General features: G+C 37.4%; 1 protein-coding gene across 1 annotated transcript in view; it reads right to left on the bottom strand.

Annotated features, from left to right (window-relative positions):
• Window positions 1-7,035: 7,035 nt before the first annotated feature.
• Window positions 7,036-20,345, bottom strand: part of LOC120235311 (cytohesin 1 interacting protein) — a 29,307-nt gene continuing 15,997 nt past the window's right edge. Inside the window, exons 7-8 of the mRNA XM_039237546.1 lie at window positions 12,482-12,548; window positions 7,036-9,942 (exon numbers count right to left, since the gene is read on the bottom strand). Of these exons, the coding sequence (XP_039093477.1) occupies window positions 9,485-9,942; window positions 12,482-12,548 (525 nt within the window). The 3' untranslated portion in view covers window positions 7,036-9,484. The remainder of the gene's footprint in view (window positions 9,943-12,481; window positions 12,549-20,345) is intronic.

Below are 20,345 nucleotides of genomic sequence, written 5' to 3'. Positions count from 1 at the left end.
CAGGGAGTTTGTTTAAAAGGAAGATTCCTGGACCCTGCCCAGACCCATTTGACAGAATTTCTGGGATCTGATGCCTGCATTTTACAAGTTTCCCAGGTGGTTCTTATGCAATAAGCCATCACTTGTCTGAAAACTGCTGTTTTAGAACCACTATCTTAGCTCATGTCTAGTCCAGCGAGTCTTATGCACGACTACTCACCCACATCCTGTTTTTAATCGGTGGCTCTGTCTGTAGTTTTAAAACTAAAATAAAAGAGCCACACAGTGTGGTGAGGAAACGACAACTCTATCTTTGAGCTAATTAGGATCAGTCTCATACCCATTACCATCTTCTATGTTTCACCTATTTATTTTTCAAAAAAGCTTTAAAATTTTTCCTGTGCATCAATTATGGTCAAGAATTGAAGGGTAAACATACTTATATAATGTTATAATATTAAACTGCATTGCCTAATCAATCAGTTTATCATTCTCCACTATTTCGCTGTGGCGGTGATGAGGTTTAAAGACATTGACACATTAACTTAATTCTGGACATCTGGGGAGAAAGCAATTACAAAAATTTCACCCTCCAAGCAGTGTAAACTCTGTTTTTCTCATTTCCTTACTGCCATTATGGGTTCATTAGCATTTGGAGATTTGGGCAATAAACAACTGTGGCAAGAATGGAAGAGACACTGTCCTCAAACATCCACTGAGAAGGGAAGTGGGTAACAGGCAATATCTTGTGGGCTTATCATTTTGAGTATGGACATCAGTACTGAATCAGTAATCTTACCTGAATACTCTCAGGTCATAATCACCAAACTAACACTGTTGTAAAGAAAAGGAAAGCTTACTGAAAATCAGGTGATTTGCTTAGAAGAACAATTTTGTAATTTCCCTTATCATATGTCTGATTGATTGATTGATGACAAAGAACATTTTTTTGAGAGACAGAGAGAGAGTATATGTGCAAGAGCAGAGAAGGGGCAAAGGAAGAGGAAGAGAGAGAATCCTAAGCAGACTCTGCACTGTACCTGAATCTCAAGGGCTCAATCTCAAGACCATGAGATCATGACCTGAGCCCAAACCAAGGCAGATGCTTAACTGACTGAGCCACTCAGGCACCCTTCATATATCTTTTTTAATGTCATAACTGTTTTAATGGCATAACTGAAGTGAAGTTCTTTGCACTACTTCCCTAAAGGGTTTATGTACAAAAATAATCACATTTCTAACTCCAAATTGAGTTAGGTGGCCCTTGTATAGACTCTTAAAATATATTTTGTATCTTCTTTACCTTAGAATTTATCATACTATCATATGTGTCTTCTGACACAACTCTACATATTGGAATAGAGACTTTTGGGGTGCCTGGGTGACTCAGTCACTTAAGTGTCTGACTTCAGCTCGGGTCATGATCTCACCATCTATGACTTCAAGCCCCAGGTTGGGCTCTGTGCTGACAGGTTGGAGCCTGGAGCCTGCCTCGAATTCTGTGTCTCCCTTTCTCTCTCCCCTCCCCCACTCATGCTCTGTCCCTCTCAAAAATAAAATAAAAACATAAAACTTATTTTAATTAAAAAAACGAAACAAGGGACTTTTATTTGCTTTCAGTTTCTAACACAGTTTCCACTAATTAAAACTGGCCAATTATTCATTGACTTTTTGAGCAATTGAAGAAACAAATGAAAATTGAATGTAAGCACTCTTTTGAGTATCAAAATTCATATCCCTTTAATAAATATTTCATTCATCCAGTAGCTACAGAATTATAAGAAAAAAAATTGCTCATGCCACCAAAGGTGAATTAAGTTGTGCACCCAGGAAAGGCTAGTAGACAGTCTCACAAAAGATATCACAAATTGACACATCATGGAGAATTTAGTTAGTGATGGGTGTCCTCTCTATTGTAGATTTAGAAACTTAATTCTGTCATCATCAGTACTGTTCCTTGTCATCGGTCTTTTTTCTGGTTGCCTTTAAGATTTTCTATTGATCTCAGTGTTCCATGGTTCCACTATAGTGTGTAAGTGTGGGTGGATGCTATTTACTCTGCTCAAAATGTAGTCTTTCTGACTCTCATAATTCATGGGATTTTTCATCGATTCTGTTAAATTCCCATTCATCGGCTTTTCAAATACAGCAACCCTCTCATTTCTTCTACTTCATTAGATGTATCCTCGATGTTTTAATTCTCTCCTCCCTCTCATTAACCTGTTTCTAATCTTTTCACTCTTTTTGTCTTTCTCTATGTGAACGTAATTTCCTACATCTTGGGGTTCACAAATTCACCATATCTATGTTGTGTGTGTTGCTCCTCCCATCCACAGGGTTTAAGTTCAATAACCATGTTTTTAGACTAAAAATGTATTTAAATTTATTTAAATCTTCCCAGTTAATCTTGATTTTAAAAAATCCACTAGGCTTTCTATTCCTTCCTTTTATTCTCTTCAATCAACTTCCATGTACTTATTTTTAATAAACCTTATTTCTTGAACAGTTTTGGTTTCACAGAAAAATTCTGGAGATAGTCCAGATTTCCCCTATACCCTGCGCACAGTTTCCCCTATTACTGGCATCTTATGTTAGTATAGTATATTTGTTACTGTTAATGGATCAATATGGATGCACACATTCATGATTCATACGATTACAGTGCGAGTGTCTTGTCCCATTCTGCATTCAATCCTGGTATCCAACAATGTTTCAAAGGGATTTTTGTTAATTCATGTATACTAAGAGTTATTTTTTGTGATGTAAAGTTCTATGAGTTTGGACAAATAGTGTCATGTATCCACAGTCATAATATCATGCAGAATGGTTTTTATCATACTTGTCTTAGTCTGCTTGGGCTGACATAACAAAATTCTACAGATCGGATGGCTTAAACAACAGTTGTCTCACAGTTCGGGATGCTGGGTCCAGATCTAGTCCACGATTAAGATTCCACAGAGTTCGATTTCTAGGGAGAGCTGTCTTCCTGACTTGCAGATAGCTGCTTTGTCCTCAAATGGCCATTCCTACCCACAAGACTTTGCTCCTGAGCAGTCAGCCTCCAGAACTGTGAAAAAATAAATTCCTGTCGTTTCAGCTGCTCCACCTGCAGTATTTTGTGTCAGTAGACCAAGTAGACTTAGACAACTATATATAACTCACCAACGCTCCATCTATTTAACTTTCTCCACATACACATCATTCCATCCTAAACCCACACCTCTGGAAACCACTGACTTATTTACCTCTTCCAGCATTTCATGTAAATGGAATCTTAAAATAGCCCTTTCAGGGTGGGTCACCTGGGTGGCTCAGTCAGTTAAGCGTCTGACTTCAGCTCAGATCATGATCTCACAGTCCTTGGGTTCAAGTCCTGCGTCGGGCTCTGTGCTGACAGCTCAGAGCCTGGAGCCTGCTTCAGATCTTGTGTCTCCCTCTCTCTCTGCCCCTCTCCTGCTCACTCTCTGTCTCTGTCTCTCAAAATAAAATAAAGACATAAAAAAAAAAGAAAAGCCCCTTCAGATTAGCTTCTTTAACTTAGCAACATGCACTTAAGATTCATCAGGTCTTTTCTGTCTTGAGAGCTCTTTTTTTTTTTTTAATACCCGAATAATATTCCATTATATGGATATACCACGGTCTATCCATTAACTTATCAAAGGACATTCAAGTGACTTCCACTTTTTGGTGATTATGAATAAAGCTGGTACAAACATCTGTGTGTGGGTTTTTGTGTGAACATAAGTCTTCAATCAGTTGGGTTCATACCTAGGAGCACAAATTGCCAAACCATATGGTAAAGCTATCTTTAGCTTTGTGGGAAAAGGAAAAAGCCAAACTGTCCTCCAAAGTGACTGTACTATTTGGCATTCCTACCAGCAATACAAGAGCATTTCTGTAGCACTATGTCCTTGCTGTCAATTGGCGTGGTCAGTTTTTTAGATTATAGTTATCCTAACAGCCATGTAGTAGTATCTCGTTGTTTTAATTCGCTAATGCCAAATGCCAAATGATACTGCATTCTTTTAATACACTTATTTACTGTCCATGTATTATCTTTGGAGATATGTCCATTTAGACGTTTTGAACATGGTTTAATTAGGTTGTGTTCTTATTTTTGAACTTTAAAAGTTCTTTTTATATTTTGTACATACGTTCTCTTCTAATATGTCTTTTTGCAAATACATTCTCTCATTCTATACCTTTTCTTTTGATTCTCTGAACAGTATCTTTACCAAAGTGGGAGTTTTTAATTTTAAGAAAGTCCAATATATTGACTTTTCTTTCATGAATCATCCTTTTGTTGTATCTAAAAACTCATGACCAAACTCGTGTTATCTTCCAGAAGTTTTATACTTTTAAGTTTTATATATAGGTCTATAATCCATTTTAAGTTACTTTTGTGAAATGTGTAAGGGCTTGCATATGGATGTGCAATAGTTCCAGAACCGTTTGTTGAAAACACCATCTTTCTTCCATTTAACTGCCTTTACTCCTTTGTCAAAGGTTAGCGGTCATATTGTTATAGGTCTATTTCTGGGTACTCTATTCTGTTCTGTTGATTTATGTGCTATTGTTTTGCCAATATTGTCTTCTTAATTATTGTAGACTTACAGAAAGTCAAGAAATTGAGTACTGTGATTCTTCCAACTTTCCCCTCCTCCTCCTCCTCCTTCTTCACTTTGGCTATCTTAGGTCTTTTGCCTCTCCATAGAAATTTTAGAATCAGTTTGTAAAGGTCTTCAAAATAGCTTACTGAAATCTCGATTGGGATTTCACTAAATCTATGGACTAAGTTAGGAAGAAGTCACATCTTAAAACTATTAAATCTTCCAATCCTTGAACACAGACTCTCTCTCCATTTATTTAGATTTTCCTTGGACAGAATTTTTCACATATAGTTACTATACATATTTATTCAGGTTTGTACTTAAGTATTTCATTTTGGGGCTATTATTATAAACTTTGTTGTTGTTGTTGTTGTTTTTTAATTTAAAATCCCAGTTGTTCATTGCTTGTATGTAAGATATCAGTTGGCTTTTATGTAGTGATTTGTATTCTGTGAACTTGCTATGCTCACTTACTACTTCCAGGATTTTTGTTGTTGTTGATTCTTCCTGAATTTTCACATGGACAAACGTCACCTGCAAACAAAGACAGTTTGATATTTTTTTTTCTCAGTTTGCATACCCTTTGTTTCCTTTCCTTATCTTAGTATACTAGCTAAAACTTTTAGCAAGGGGTGAATAAAAGTGATGACAGGACATCCTGAGTTTGTACTTGATCTTAGTGAGGAAGTAGCCAGTTTCTCATCATTATGATATTTGCATATGTTTTTGTATTAAGAGACCTATCCTCTATTCCTAAGAAATACAAATCTTATATTCTTTCAAACTGCTTTATTTTCTCAAATTCTGATAATTCTGCTATTTGTGGTTTCTTCTGACTTTTGCTCATGGTTAATCATTTCCTTTTGTGCTTTGTAGTTTTGATTATGACAATTTTATTTTGTTTTTCTGTGGAATCCCTGTCCTGTGCTCATAAAGATGTACCCACATAGAAGTGACCAATTTCATCATGTCAGTCACTGAATTCACTTAAATACACTCAAATTCCCTGAGAAGAATTTTAAAGGAAGTAACTAGTTCACACTTTAATATTCTTTAAAGTTTCCAATCATTTCATACACCTGAGGAACAAAGTTGGGAGGTCAGTACTGGGCCTGGATTCAGTTTCCTTTGCAGCTTTTTTGGTTAGTTACACAATCTTGGCCAGTTTCTTTAATTTCAGAGATCTTTAATCTTACTACTTCTCGATTAAAAATTGTTAACATTCTCCATTTATATTTACTCAAAGAAGTTTAGGAAAGACTCAATATATGACCAAGTTTGCGAACTCCTTGAATGATGTTGTGAACAGGTCCTAAGGTACCTCCTCAACTTCCACCTCCTGATATGCACACCCTATGTAATCCCTGCTCCTTGAGCTTGGATGGATCCCATGACTTGTGTCTAATGTAATATGCCACAGTTGGTAGGATGTCACTCTTGCAGTTATGTCCTGCTATATGGCAAAGATGATGTCACTCATAAGGTTACATTGCATTACCTAAGGCTGCCTTGCTTGCAGTCTCTCTTTCCATTCTGGCTTTTAGTGAGCAAGCTGCCATGAGACCTGTGGCATTTCCCTACAAGGAAATGATTCTGACAGCAATCTGAAGGAGTTTAGTAGTGTTTCCTTCCCCAGTCAGACCTCCAGGTGAGAAGTCAATCCCGGATGACACCTTGATTGCAGCCTCATGAGTTCATGCATAGACCCAAGCGAATACTTGCCCAGACACCAGAGCCACACAAACTTTGAGCTTAAATCTCAATCTTCGTATCTTAAATCTCTAAGTATGTAGTAATGTGTCAAACATCAGAAAGCCAACACAAGGGCAAAGCCTCAATTAAAAAGGTAATGCCTTTTAAAAATGTCAAAAAAAAAATAGATATCAAGAGGTCATCCCAGATTTTTTAAAAAGCTGATTTTAAAATAATCATTTCATTTAAGGTGGCTAGGTAAAGAGATGGAGACAGAGAGATAGATGGGGGAGCGAAAAAGGGATAGAAGAGACTTCTGACACTGAAGATAGCATTCTGTATTTCAGAAATGTTTCGACATTTTTATTGCCCATATTCTGTAAGGAAATAGATGTAAAGAACCAATAACCTTGCAATCTGAACGGTTCAGTATAACTGTTAAGTATTTTTATTTACTATACTTAAGTTGTATACATCCATAAATACTTATACTACATGATCAGTACATATTAACTGCACCCGTTTGATTTCTCCAGTTCAAAGTAGGATTTTTAATACTACTTGTACATGCAACTAAGATATAAAAGCATTGCAACATAGAAAGTGATTTTCAAGAATTAGAGTACCAACCTGTTTGACATGATGGTGTTCCTTTAGCCACACAACAGAGTAATTCTTGATATACTTCATTCAAATTTTGCTTATTGATGCCATGCTACAGAAATATACATTTTCATAACAAATGATCAATTAGTGAAATCCACGAATATCATATATTGACAACTTTGGGATCCACAGAAAACAAAACACCTAACTTTTCAATTCTTTTCCCAGTAAATTACATCAAAGTGAGTCACTTGTACACCAAAAGATTAGAGAAATGAGGTCTTCTAAAGCCCCACTGAGGTCAGATAGTCTGAAAAGCCATCCTGTGAGAACTGTACCCACATTTCCACTGAACAGCTAGTTTTCTTACAACTTGTGAACACACAAAACATGAGATACCCTTCCTTCCTGTACTTTGGTTAAAAAGTGCTTTTCTTTTTTCCCAGAACATATCAAACTCTTGACTCTAATTTTTCTTACCTCAGGCTATAGTAAAACTTGCTTGTCCCTTCCCTGCACCTTTTTGGATTTGTTGTTTACTGTAAGAAAGAAATACTACACTATGTTGAACACTTAAAGCCGTAAGAAAAGCAAATAGCCTATAATCTGCTTCCCCAGATGATCTGTGGAAGTTCTTCAAACACTGATCATGTTGTAGAAGAATTTAAAGTCATCTTTCTTCAAACAAATGTGATGATTTCTTTCCCCTGGATTGGCAAAATAGGATTAACAAAATACACTGCAGATGAGAATTCTAATCTGTGATGGGAAATAAACAATGTCAGCCAATCACTTGGTTTGCAAGCCCTTGCTGAACATAAATTTATTGTTAATCACGCAGTTATTAATGTGCCGATATTTGAAAACTAGCTTGTGGAGGCCAAGAGTCATTCTAAATGGGCTTGTTTTCTTTTTTACCAAAGACATTGTTTATCCATGCAGAGTCTCTGAGGGGTGTGTTTTATGTATTCTCTGAGGGTGGGAGTGGGGGAAGTTCTGTGGTGATGACCACACAGAACCAGCAAAAGAGTAAACAAATCTCCAAGGACTGGGGATAGGCCAGAGCTGGAAAGAAATGGCTTCCGATTTCAGCCTTGACATTGGCCATGGGAACTTCTCTGAACTCCTGCTCCTTCTCTGTAGGCCTAACACTTATCTACCAGTGCTAGATAACATAGAAGGCATCTTGAACCTGCTAGGTATTCAGTAAATAGGACACAGGATTGTAACTGTTCCTGGGAAACACTGCAAACTGCTTTTCATATGAGTGATTCTCAGGGAGAGCCCACTGGATAATTTTGAGTTCAAATAACTAATGGGAAGCAGGTCCCAATTAGAAATCTTTCTATATTTTATTTTTAACATTCGTTTATTACCTTACAAGCTTCCTTACTCTTCCCATTTTTTCCTCAAAATGACTCATTCTTTACTCAATTGATTTAAGTGTGGTTCCATCAAAGTCATCTATCAAATATCTGTTTCTCCCAAACACACACACACACACACACACACACACACACACACACACACAGCTTTAAATCAGTAAGGACTATTTATTACACTGTCTACTCTAGAATATAGGTCATGAGCAGCTGTATCACCAGAACAGAGAAATCATGGACTTTAACTGGATACTGAATGAAAACGTGATTGAAAGGCTAGAAGTAATGTGATACTAACATGACCAACACACGAAAGAGTGCTAATAAGGCAGCGACTGTTTGGAATCTATAATATAAAGTGAGGAATAAAGTGAAAAAAAATCTACAGGAGGATGATCCTTTTCCTGGCTTTAATTTTTCAAATTTCAGACATTTGCTCAAAAACAAAATTACGAAGTTATATGCAGGATCTTGAGAATTCTAGACTTGCCATCAACGTTTAGGCAGAACGATAGTTGAATCAGTGACATTCTCACCTATTTGGTTAGGCTGCCTATAAAAAAGACCTTATCATAATCTTCCTCAGCACCCCTATTAGACAACATGTTTCCATGGATCTCATGGAGCTAAACTCTAATATTAAATTGTATGCTTCCTGCTTTATTGTTGCTGTGTTTGTGGAAAATAGCTGACGACCATCTTTATAATCCTTCACAGATTTAAACAGAAACATTCAAAACTGCCTATTATTAAGTCTTCCTGGAGGCTACTGATCCGAAGCAAGCCTGAGGTTTTGTGACTTATCAATTAACCTATGGAAGGTATCCCAAATAATTATATTCCGTCACTCTTTTATTTACACTTGACTCTGAAAAGTTCTCAGTTTTTCACATAGATAATCTAGAAAATAAATACAACCCTTGCCTTCACAGGCAGCATTAGAATGAGCAGGAACGTGCATTAATTTTGTTATACTTTCTAACTTATTACTTAATCCCCCTACTTTCTGGTTATAAACGGAGGTTTCCTGGTTACAAAATGATCTAAGAAGCAAAAATAATGATAAAAAAATTTAAATAAAGGTCACTATTGCCGCGAGATGTGGTTTAAGTTTTGCAATCCATCTGCCATTTCCCACCAGGCTGGGTGGAGTCGGTCTACACAAGGCTAGAGATATTTACGAAATAAGCTAATATAAAAGGACAGGACAGCCTATCAGAAGCGACTCTCTTCCTCTTCCACTGCACGGTGAAGGCCGGGGATGAATTTTAGGAGTTGTTTTCGGACACTTCCCCTTCTGCTTTTCCGGGGCAGGGTCCCAAACATGTTTGAGAAGTTGCCCTCCCACAAGGGGGACATGGACCCACTACTGGCAGTACTAATGCTTCGGTTCCTCCTCGAAGAAGACCTCTTTAGAAAATCGTCCCCATCCCTGGGAACAAAGCACTCATCGTCTGTGCTCGTCTGTCGACTGAAGGCTCCCCTGCTTGAGTCCTCAGACACACATGTCTGGTAGCCATCCTCGCTGTCCATCGTCATGGAGCTCAGGCAGCTGCTCTCGCTGGATAATCGATTCCGGTCCAGGAGGGTTGGCCCGGGCCCAGGCAGGGTTCCAAACAAAACTGATTCATCTATGTCCATGTTTTCCAAGCTTGGGCAGTTACCTGAGTCACCTGGAATGCAGAAAAGAAAGTGGAATGGATATGGACATCACTCCCTACAAGTAAATATACCAAAATTTCTCTTCAAAGGGTGCAAGACAGAAAGAGTAAAAGAGAACAATATTTTTCACTGAGCTCCACCTATATGAAAAAATGACTTATTCTGAGGCCATTTGATAGACCTTGTAGTGGTGTTTCCCAAACTATTGTTCATGGACTAGCTTCCATGTAAAATGGTAATGCTAAATGACATAAATTTAAACAAGATTCTTCATATAAGAACAGTTCAACTCATCTGACAGTATGCCGGTATGACTTGTCAATCTCTAAGAATATCATTTCTCTTTTTTAATTTTTTAAAATTTTATTTTATTTTATTTTTGGGAGAGAGACAGAGACAGAGACAGAGCATGAGCAGGGGAGGGCCAGAGAGAGAGGGAGACACAGAATCCAAAGCAGGCCTCAGGCTCTGGGCTGTCAGCACAGAGCCCACTATGGGGTTTGACTCACAAACTGTGAGATCATGACCTGAGCCACAGTCTGATGTTCAACCAACTGAGCCCCCCACGTGCCCCCAAGAGTATTTTTTCTTAAACTGAAGTGACCCTGCAACGTTTGTTAAAATTCTCACAGAAATGGGGTTCTAAAGAATATCTTTGGGGGAAAAATAAAAAATATACTTGGGGAAATGATGTCTTATGGACTTCCTCCATTTAGTTTCTCTGATTTTTGGTTACTGTATTTTTTAAATAATTATAAAATTATTGTAACCTCATTTGAAATGTATGGGAAACAGTTATATAACCTGCACCCATAGGCTGATTATAGAAAATTCAAAAGGTATTTAAAACAGAAAGAATACCTTCCAGCCTCAAAATTCCATATTTCTTCCTAGACTACTTTAACACTTAAATGCTCTAGAATGCTACTGTGTCCAGAAAGCATCCGTGTCCTGAAATAAGTAACAATTCATTTGTACAAGTTGAATTTGATCTGCTTAGCTGAATTTGTTCATCAACCTTTCTCTGCATCTGGGGTCTCCAAATCCAAATTTTAATTGTGCACCAACACCCATTCTGTTCATATCCCACTTGCTTATGTACTACCTGAGTTGGTTGGTATGCTGCTAAAAGAAAGGGGATTATTTGTTATATCAGCCAGAGAATGACATAATTAGGTCACTCTGCTTCAGGAAGAGTAATAGAAGACACTTTATTTTTCCATCTGGTCTGCAAGGTTCAGTATGGTGAGCTCTGCACTGACCAGTCATACTGCTTTCCTTTTCACTAATAAAACCTACTTTATATCTTCTGGCAATGAGTTGATGAATTCTTTTTGACTGGAAAGCCATTGAGGATCTCATGCCTTGTATATTTATTCTAGGTCTAGAAAAAGTCAGCTAAAGAACTCCTTCAATCTCTCAAAACAGTGTGTACAACAATGTCTTTATGCGGAGTTATTTCCCTTAATCACGAACAAAAGAACTTGTCTATACAAGACTATTCCTATAGAACCCTAGAACTGCCTATACTTACTAGACCAAAACCCATCTCCACTGAAGAATGCTCCAGAAGTAGAGGCAAAGGTTTCCCAAACACCTTCAAGTCTACAGAAATCCAGGAGGTAGCTGGATTTTATATTTCTGTCCTCCTAGCAAACTTCAGACCCGCCCCCCACCAAAAAAATCTATTAAGAAATTTTAAAACATTAATTTAAAAACATACAAAAGAGAAGTAACTTATATGTAAGTCTCATTTAAGAAAACAAAATTTCAACACAAACCTCTCTGCCATGCATTAGTGCCTAATCATGAATTAAATGTATCTTTTTTCCTGTAAATAAGTTTTTACTTGAAACAGACAGTCTAGTTGATAAATACTTTAGCTCAGTGTTATCTTAAGAAGATACAACCTATATTTCACGCCCACATAGCTAGTGGTTTCAGTGACTTATTTGTATGTGCAAGTTCATTCCTCGGGTAACAGCAGTCACATAGCAGATGTCAGATCAACAAATTTTTAACTCAACCATTCCCTTCAGTATTCACACAATAGCAAGAGCCACGCATTAAGTGTTGGAATGATCATTCCGATTTCTGTCTTGGATTTATGGGCCATGAAGAAGAGATTCCCTGCATTCATGTAACTTGTATAATATGAATGAATGACAGAGGCTCTGCCCATTCCAGCCTCCGTGGTTTCTGAGAACTACACAACCATGGAGCCACAAACATTCTCAGGAATTTAATTCATCTACTGCTTCTCTAACATCTCCACATGCCTCTTGCAAATGTGCACATGCACGTGAGTGTGTGCGTGTTTTCACGCGCATATGTGTTATATGTACAGAGGGATGTGACTGGACTTACTCACCCTCCAAATACATAGGTCACTCCAAAATTCATGCCCCCCAAAAAACATAGACTAGTATTCTTGATCCATGCTAGACAATTGTTTCTTATAATGATGATAATCTTAAAACAACTTAGAGGCAGAAATACCAAAAAAAGGTGAAATGTAAGTGTGGTTTCTGAACAGGAAATCACATTTACCATGAAGCAGACGCTGTTCCTGTAACTGCAGAGATCTGAACTCCACCCATTTTTTCTTCAAGGTTTGCTGATAAAAAAGAAAAAAAAAGTGTTAATTATTGGGAATCCCCAGTGAAGGTAGCAATTTACTTCTGGGTGTTGAGATTTGTCATTAATTTTTTCCCTTTCTTGCACTAACAAATGCTCTCATTCATTCAGAAGATGATTTTCTATACAAAAGGGGGATACTGGGAATGCCACTTTCTCAAGAAACAATATAGTAGCACCAAGGAGTTGAAACAATGACATTGTTTTAATAGAAACAATGGACAATAGAAACGATGACATATATTTACTTTCATTTGTTTTAAATATTACAGAACCAGATTGTTTGGGTCTGTGTCCATTTACTAGCTGTTGAGACAAGGATTTACCATCTAAGTCCCCCATGCACAAGATGAAGGCATTAATAGAATCTAGACCCTAGGATTCTCATGAGAATTAACTAAGTTAGTAGATGTAGAATGTTTGGAAGAGTGATTACAACTTAGTAAATGTTCAATAAATATCATCATTCTATAAGCCTGGGGCATTAAAACAGTGTTTTCTGCTGCATACCTATTTATTTTTCATACAAAAAGGGGAAGCCAGCCTGTCTGAAAGGCTTCCTTTGGAAGGCTAAACTTAGAACACTGCTAATAAGCACCCTCACTTCTTAACTACTTCCTCCTCGGCTGCCCAGCACATGAGAGCAGTGTCCCAGGGTGGAAATGAAGTGGCTGCAGTCACGGTCAAGACTGCTCATGAGACCTGGCCTAACCCATCAAAGGGGCTGAGGTGAGGAAAATCAAAGCCAGCCAGGCAGAAGCCATCTGACAAGGATCACTAAAGGCTCATTCTCCTTCACTCCCTTTGGTCTTTATCTTACCCTGCCCTTGTCTGTTCAGATTCCCACAACAAACCCAACAAGTAGGCACAGCTCAGATTTGCCTGTGGACACTTCATCGCAAAAGGAAGGCGGCCTAGTTGGAAACAAGCACTGCTTGGTAAGAAAGAGTCTAGAAAAGGTAGATGAAGGCTGAAAAGGCGGAGGGAAAAAAGTACATTTGGAAGAGGAAAGACTAAGGAAAAGAAAATAATACAATTACAAGAATGTCATCAAATGCTTAAGGGAAGAATGGCTTTCCTCCGTTCAGGGACTAAACAGTCAGTAGGCAGGATTTTCCAAGTCCCGATAATAGTAACACTAAACATCAGTCCTTGGAGTTACCAACATGATGTGCAACCACTAACTCAAAGCCATAAAATGCCTGACTCAGTTGATATCTTGTTTTTTCTGCACTATATGATAGTCAGTGTGTCTATGAGATTGCTGGGCTACCTGAGTTACAGCTTCTTTTATTTGTGCAAACTGTGGTCCTATCAAGGTCAGAGTTAAGGACCCACGGAGAACAGAACTACCAAGGATCCAATGCCCTCCTTCTCCTTACAGGGGTCTATCTCCTGCAAGAGCTTAGAGTCCAGGAGAGGACCACAGGATAGGCTGACTATCAAAACTAAATACAGAGAGAAGAGGAAATTATATTTTTGCTCTTGTTATTCAGAAATACAAAGTCAGGTCTTGCCAGATGTTAATTTTTGTGAAAATAAAGGTTTTAAAATATTTAATCTGTTGACTTGGTCCAGTTATCTGGGCATGTTATCACTTAAACCAAGAAAACACCAGTGTAAAGAGCAGATGTGTCAAAGTGACCAAGAGTTTTTGGTCTCTATGGAAGTTTCCCCATTTTCCTCAGAATCTGTTTCTGCCTGTTCGTAACATTACAGTTGTATACTTGGACACATGAGACCTCTTGCCATTAGAAGAAAATCAAAGCATGTGGGAGATCTAACCATAATGGGCCCTATTTTCTCACTGTATCTAGCTCAGGGCCTGATATATAGCAGCCGCTTCGTAAATATTGGTTGAATGAATATACCGAAGAATGGCTTCTGAAATCAAACTCAACTATCACAGATGGATATTATGAGCTGGATATATTTCCAATGTTTTCAATATACATGAGACATACAGCTAAACATTTCCATCTTGACTACTTTTATAAAGTGCTCTCATGGATAACATGCTGTTTAATTGTCCTAAGAAGTTCCAGATTAGAAAAGAAAGGTTCAGTGTAGCAAAATACCTCCCAAAGGCTACACACCAGGTGAAAAGCAGAGTTAGGTTAAAAACTAGTTCCTCCAGCTAGCACAGTGGATGTGCTGCTTTCATGTTAAACATGTGAATCATTGGTCATGAGACAGGGAATCCCTGAAAACATGGCTCAGAAGGGACAACTCTTTCTAAGGAAGAGCCTGTGGCCTCATGTAAACTTTGAAAGATCAGTGCATACTTACGTGGTACCCGCAAACTAAATGTCATTGTGGCAAGGGGAAGCCAACTTGACCCTGGTTACACGTCAGATCCAGACACTTCTGGCTCGTGAGGTGAACTGGAAATCTCAGAGGGTCAAGATTAGAAAAGAAAGGCAAGAGGATAAGCAGGAATAAATGCGAAGGTCTGCCAGACCTGGAGAAGCAGAAACAGGTAGCTAGGAATTGGGGTCCTGTGGCAATATATAGTCTAAAGGCACTTATTAGGATGAGCACTGGGTGTGGTATGGAAGTCAATTTGACAATAAATTATATTTATAAATAAATAAATAACTGTGCTTATTTATCTGAGGAGAGGACAGACAAGTTTCCTGCTTGAGGAGAGAACCTTAACTGAAGCTCCACTACCACGAAAATGAGGCTGAGACAACCTGCTAATGGCGGCTATGACTCATGTAGAACTCGGGCCTAAGGAGACAGGAGTACAAAAATGCAACCTCATGACCTGAGCCAAACAGCACACTAACCCACAAGAAGGCATCCACACTGCCAGACCTGGCTCGGGATTGGAAGCTTTGAAAGTGCAAGGAAGAGGAAACCCAAGTACAATATTTAGTGGATGGGAGAGACCACCATACAACAGAAGTGGCCAATACAACAAAAGGTATGCAAGACTACAAAATTGGTAATCAATACATAGATTGTCTCCAAATACAATGAAAATGAACAGTGTCCTAAGAAGACTTCAAAACAAGAATATTTATAATCCTCTGAGGAAGAACAAGATCAGAATAAGAAATCTGAAACAAAGAAGTAAAACAAGAATGGATAGACACGAAAAAGAATGATCTGAAAATTAAAAAGCAATTAATCCTGGGACACCTGGATGGTTCAGTCGGTTAAGCGTCTGACTTCAGCTCAGTTCATGATCTTCTGATTCATGAATTTGAGGACCACATTGGGTTCTATGCTGACAGCTTGGAGCCTGGAGCCTGCTTGGGATTCTGTGTATCCCTCTCTCTCTCTCTCTCTCTGTCTCTCCCCTGCTCACTCTCTGTCTCTCTCTCTTTCTCTCTAAGATAAATAAACATTTAAAAATTTTTTAAGAATCAATTAATCCTTAAAACTGGATGGAAAGAACTCATTCTATACAGAATAAATACATTACTGAAGAACTCAACAAGAACTTAACAAAACAGATAAAGTGATACAAAATATGAGTGGTTAGGAAGCAAGGAAAATAAATCAAAAGACTCTAAAATATGTCCAACATGAATTCCAAAAGATAGTTCAGGAAATGATGGAGAAGGTATATTCAAAGACATCAAGCAGATAGTTTTCCAAAACAGAAGGAACTCACAAGTCTTCAGATTGAAAAGATACTGTAATTTTTAAGCAATATCAATTTAGAAATGAATCCAAACCTATCACATTTCATTGAGACTTTAGATCAATAAAGACAAAAGAACATCTTCAACATAACCAAAAAAAGAAAAAGATTGCCACAAATTGAAATATTGGTTTTTTAAAAGACTCAAAAATAGAAAGTCCTTTAGAGGGAATTACCATGAAAAAAAAAAGAAGGCATAAAAAGTAGTATACATAAAAATGGGGACATAATCTTTCTTGTGAAGAAAACAAAAATATTACAATAGAATTTTTATTACCAACTTTATGCAATACATTTGAAAATTTCAAAAATTTATTAACAAAAACATTAATTCAATAAAACTGGCTCAAACAAAACAAAATAAACAAAACAAACAAAACAGAAGTCTTATAATTAATAAAGAAACTGAAACAGAGTTTAGAAGTATTCTCACCAGAAAAGAACCTTAAGCCCAGATGATTCAGATATTTATAAGAATTCTACCAGAGAAGAAAAAGAGGAAGATTCTTCCCAGCTCATGCCAAGAGTCCAGTAAACATGATACTAAAACTAAAGAAAGATAGTTTGAGAAAAGAAAGCTGCAGACCATTTTTACTTAAAAATGAAGCTACCTTCTCACCACAATGGTGGGGGAGAGGGAGGTAGGCAAACCATGAGAGACTCTTAAATGCCGAGAACAAACTGAGGGCAGATGGGGGAGGGGGGAGGAGAAGGGGGTGACGGGCATGAAGGAGGGCACTTGTGGGGATGAGCACTGGGTGTTATATGGAAACCAACTTGACAACAAACCATTTAAAAAAATGAAGCTGTCTTCATAAATCCCAACAAAAATATTAGCAAATCAAATCTATAGTTACGTAAAAAATGATTATAAATAATGACTGGGTTGGATTATTCTAGAAATGCAAGAGTGGTTTTACATTAGAAAATCTTTTTTTTATATTTATTTATTTTTGAGAGAGAGAGAGAGAGGCAGCACAAGCAAGCAAGGAAAGGGCAGAGAGAGAGGGAGACACAGAATCTGAAGCAGGCTCCAGGCTCTGAGCTGTCAGCACAGAGCCTGAAGCAGGGATCAAACTCACAAACCGTGAGATCATGAACTGAGCCGAAGTTGGACGCTTAACCGATTGAGTCACCCAGGTGCCTGACATTAGAAAATCTTTAAATGTCATTTGCCATATTGATAATTTAAAAAAAAAAATAAGCAAACAAGAATAACATGCAGAAAAAAAGTGTTGGATAAAATTTAATACATAGGCACTATAAAAACTACCAATAAATTTAGTATGGAAGGGAGCATCCCAAATTGGAAAAGTATATTCAGAGAGAGAGTTCATTCCTAATAGGAACAAGTGAGAATTTCCTTTAAAATCAAGAACAAAACAAAAATGCCTATTATTATAGTTTCTATTCATCACTATATTATCAGCTGTAGCCAGTGCAGTGAAGTAAGAAAGAGGACCTGTATGTTATTTTTAACAGTTACTGTCTTCACAGAAAACCAAAATAATCTACAGATAATTTGCTTAAATTATATAGTTTAGAAATAGTTTGAACTATATAGTTTGAATAAGAGCATAAAAATTGATTTTATGTATCTATACATCAACCTCAATCAAAAAGTTTATTTTTATAAATAAACTGTAATACAAACAAAAATCATTTGTAGAAAGGAATACATCTAGTGAAAGACATATAGGATCTACTTGCATGAAATTATGAGTCTTAATTGAAAGAGATAAAGAAATAGTTATAAATGGTAAGATTATGAAAAATTTTCCTCTAAGATTAGGAAGAAGACAAGATGTCCACTCTTATCACTTTGATTCAACATAGTGGAAGTCCTAGCCACAATAATCAGACATGAAAAAGAAATAAAAGGAATCCAAATTGGTTAAGTAAGAAGTAAAACCCACTCTTTGCAGGTGATATAACACTATATATAGAAAACCCTAAAGATTCCACCAAAAAACTACTAGAAGTAATAAGTAAACTTAGTAAAGCTGCAGGATACACAATGAAAATATTAAAATCTATTCCATTTCCATACAATAATAATGAAGTAGCCAATTATAATTGCATTAGAAAGAACAAAATATCTAGGAATGAATTTAACCAAGTAGATGAAAGACTTACACACTGAAAAATATAAGATATTGATGAAAGAAACTGAAGACAACACAAGCAAATGGAAATATATTCAATGTCCATGGTTTGGAAAAATTAATATCATTAAAATGTCCATATTACCCAAAGTAATCTAAAGAGTCAATACAATCCCTATCAAAATACAAACAGCATTTTTAAAGTTTATTTATTTATTTTGAGAGAGAGAGAGAAAAAGTGTGAGTCAAGGAGGGGCATAGAGAGAAGGAGAGAGAATCCAAAGGAGGCTTAACACTGTCCGCACAAAGCCTGATGCAGGGCTCAAACCCAGGCACCATGAGATCATGACCTACGCCAAAGTCAGATGCCCAAGAAGCTGAGCCACCCAGGCACCCCACAAATAGCATTTTTCAAAGAACTAGAATAATCTTAACATTTGTACAAAACCACAAACAAAAGCCATATAGCCAAAATGATCTTAAAAAATGAACACTAGAATTTAAGGTATCACAATCTCTGACTTCAAGATAAACCACAAAGCCAGAGTAATCAAAACATTACACAGGCACAAAAATAGACACATAGATCAATGGAAAAGGATAGAGAGCCAGAAACAAACCCAGTTATATGGTTAATCAATCTATGACAAAGGAGTTAATAATATACAATGCAGAAAAGATAATTTTTTTCAGTAATTGGGAAAACTGGACAACTACATGCAAAAAAAAAAAAAAAAAAAAGAAAGAAAAGAAAAGAACAGGACCACTTTCTCACACCATACAAAAAATAAACTCAAAATGGATTAAAGACCTAAATATGAGACATGAAACCATAAAACCCCTCAAATAAAACATATATAGTAATCTCTTGGATATTGGTCTTAAAAAACATATTTTTGGATATGTCTCCTCAGGCAAGGGAAACAAAAGCAATAATAAATTACGGGGCTACAACAAAATTAAAAGCTTTACACAACAAAGGAAACAATCAATGAAGCAAAAAGGCAACTGACTGAGAGAAGATATTTGCAAATGATATATGCAACAAGGGGTTAATATTCAAAATATATAAAGAACTTCCATAATTCAACACCAAAAAACCCCCAAAGAATTCCATTAAAAATGGGCAGAGGACCTAAATAGACATTTTTCCATAGAAGACATACAGATGGCTAACAGACACATGAAAAAAACACTCAACATCACTCATCCTCAGATAAATGTAAATCAAAACCACAGTGAGCTATCACTTACACCTGTCAGAATGGCTAATATCAAAAACACAAGAAATAACAAGTGCTGGGGAATATGTGGAGACAAAAAAACCTTCATGCACTATTGGTGGGAATGCAAATTGGTGCAGCCACTGTGAAAACAGTATGGAGTTTCCTCAAAAACTTAAAAAATAGAGGGACGCCTGGTTGGCTCAGTTGACTAAATGTCCCACTCTTGATTTCGGCGCTCAGGCTATAACCTCACGGTTTGTGAGGCCGAGCCCCAGAGTGGGGCTCTGCACTAACAGCTTGGAGCTGGGATTCTCTTTCTCCTCCTCTCTCTGCACTCTCTCTCTCTCTCTCTCAAAAATGAATAAAGAAAATTAATAAACACCAGCTATATTGCTAAACACAGTCCAAGCAAGCAACCTGCCTGCAGTCAGCCATGTGGTCTCTGCTTGGACGGACCCCCTCGCTGCCATGCAGGAGAGATCTCTGGGATAGAGATCACTGTGATCTGCAGGACCATGACTCAAACGCACGTGGGTGAGGATCTGCACTTCATGGCCTGGCAGAACCTCACATCTAGCAAACTGAGATTTTCAAGACCCCCAAAAAGCCATCACAGGGCATTTGCTCTAAACTTCCTGCAGCGTGCATTATCTCCTGGAAACTTAATTTTTTTGTTTCACTTCAGAGTTGATTGCGTGTTTGCCAATGAAAGTAGATTCAAGGACAGCCACAGGAGCAGAGGGAGATGATTTCTGTAGGATGAATGACGCTGAACAGAAAGACACCGAAGA

Source organism: Hyaena hyaena, unplaced genomic scaffold (assembly GCF_003009895.1).
Source record: "Hyaena hyaena isolate Hyena2069 unplaced genomic scaffold, ASM300989v1 scaffold_126, whole genome shotgun sequence".
NCBI lineage: Eukaryota > Metazoa > Chordata > Mammalia > Carnivora > Hyaenidae > Hyaena > Hyaena hyaena.
This window is presented reverse-complemented; position numbering and strand designations above follow the sequence as displayed.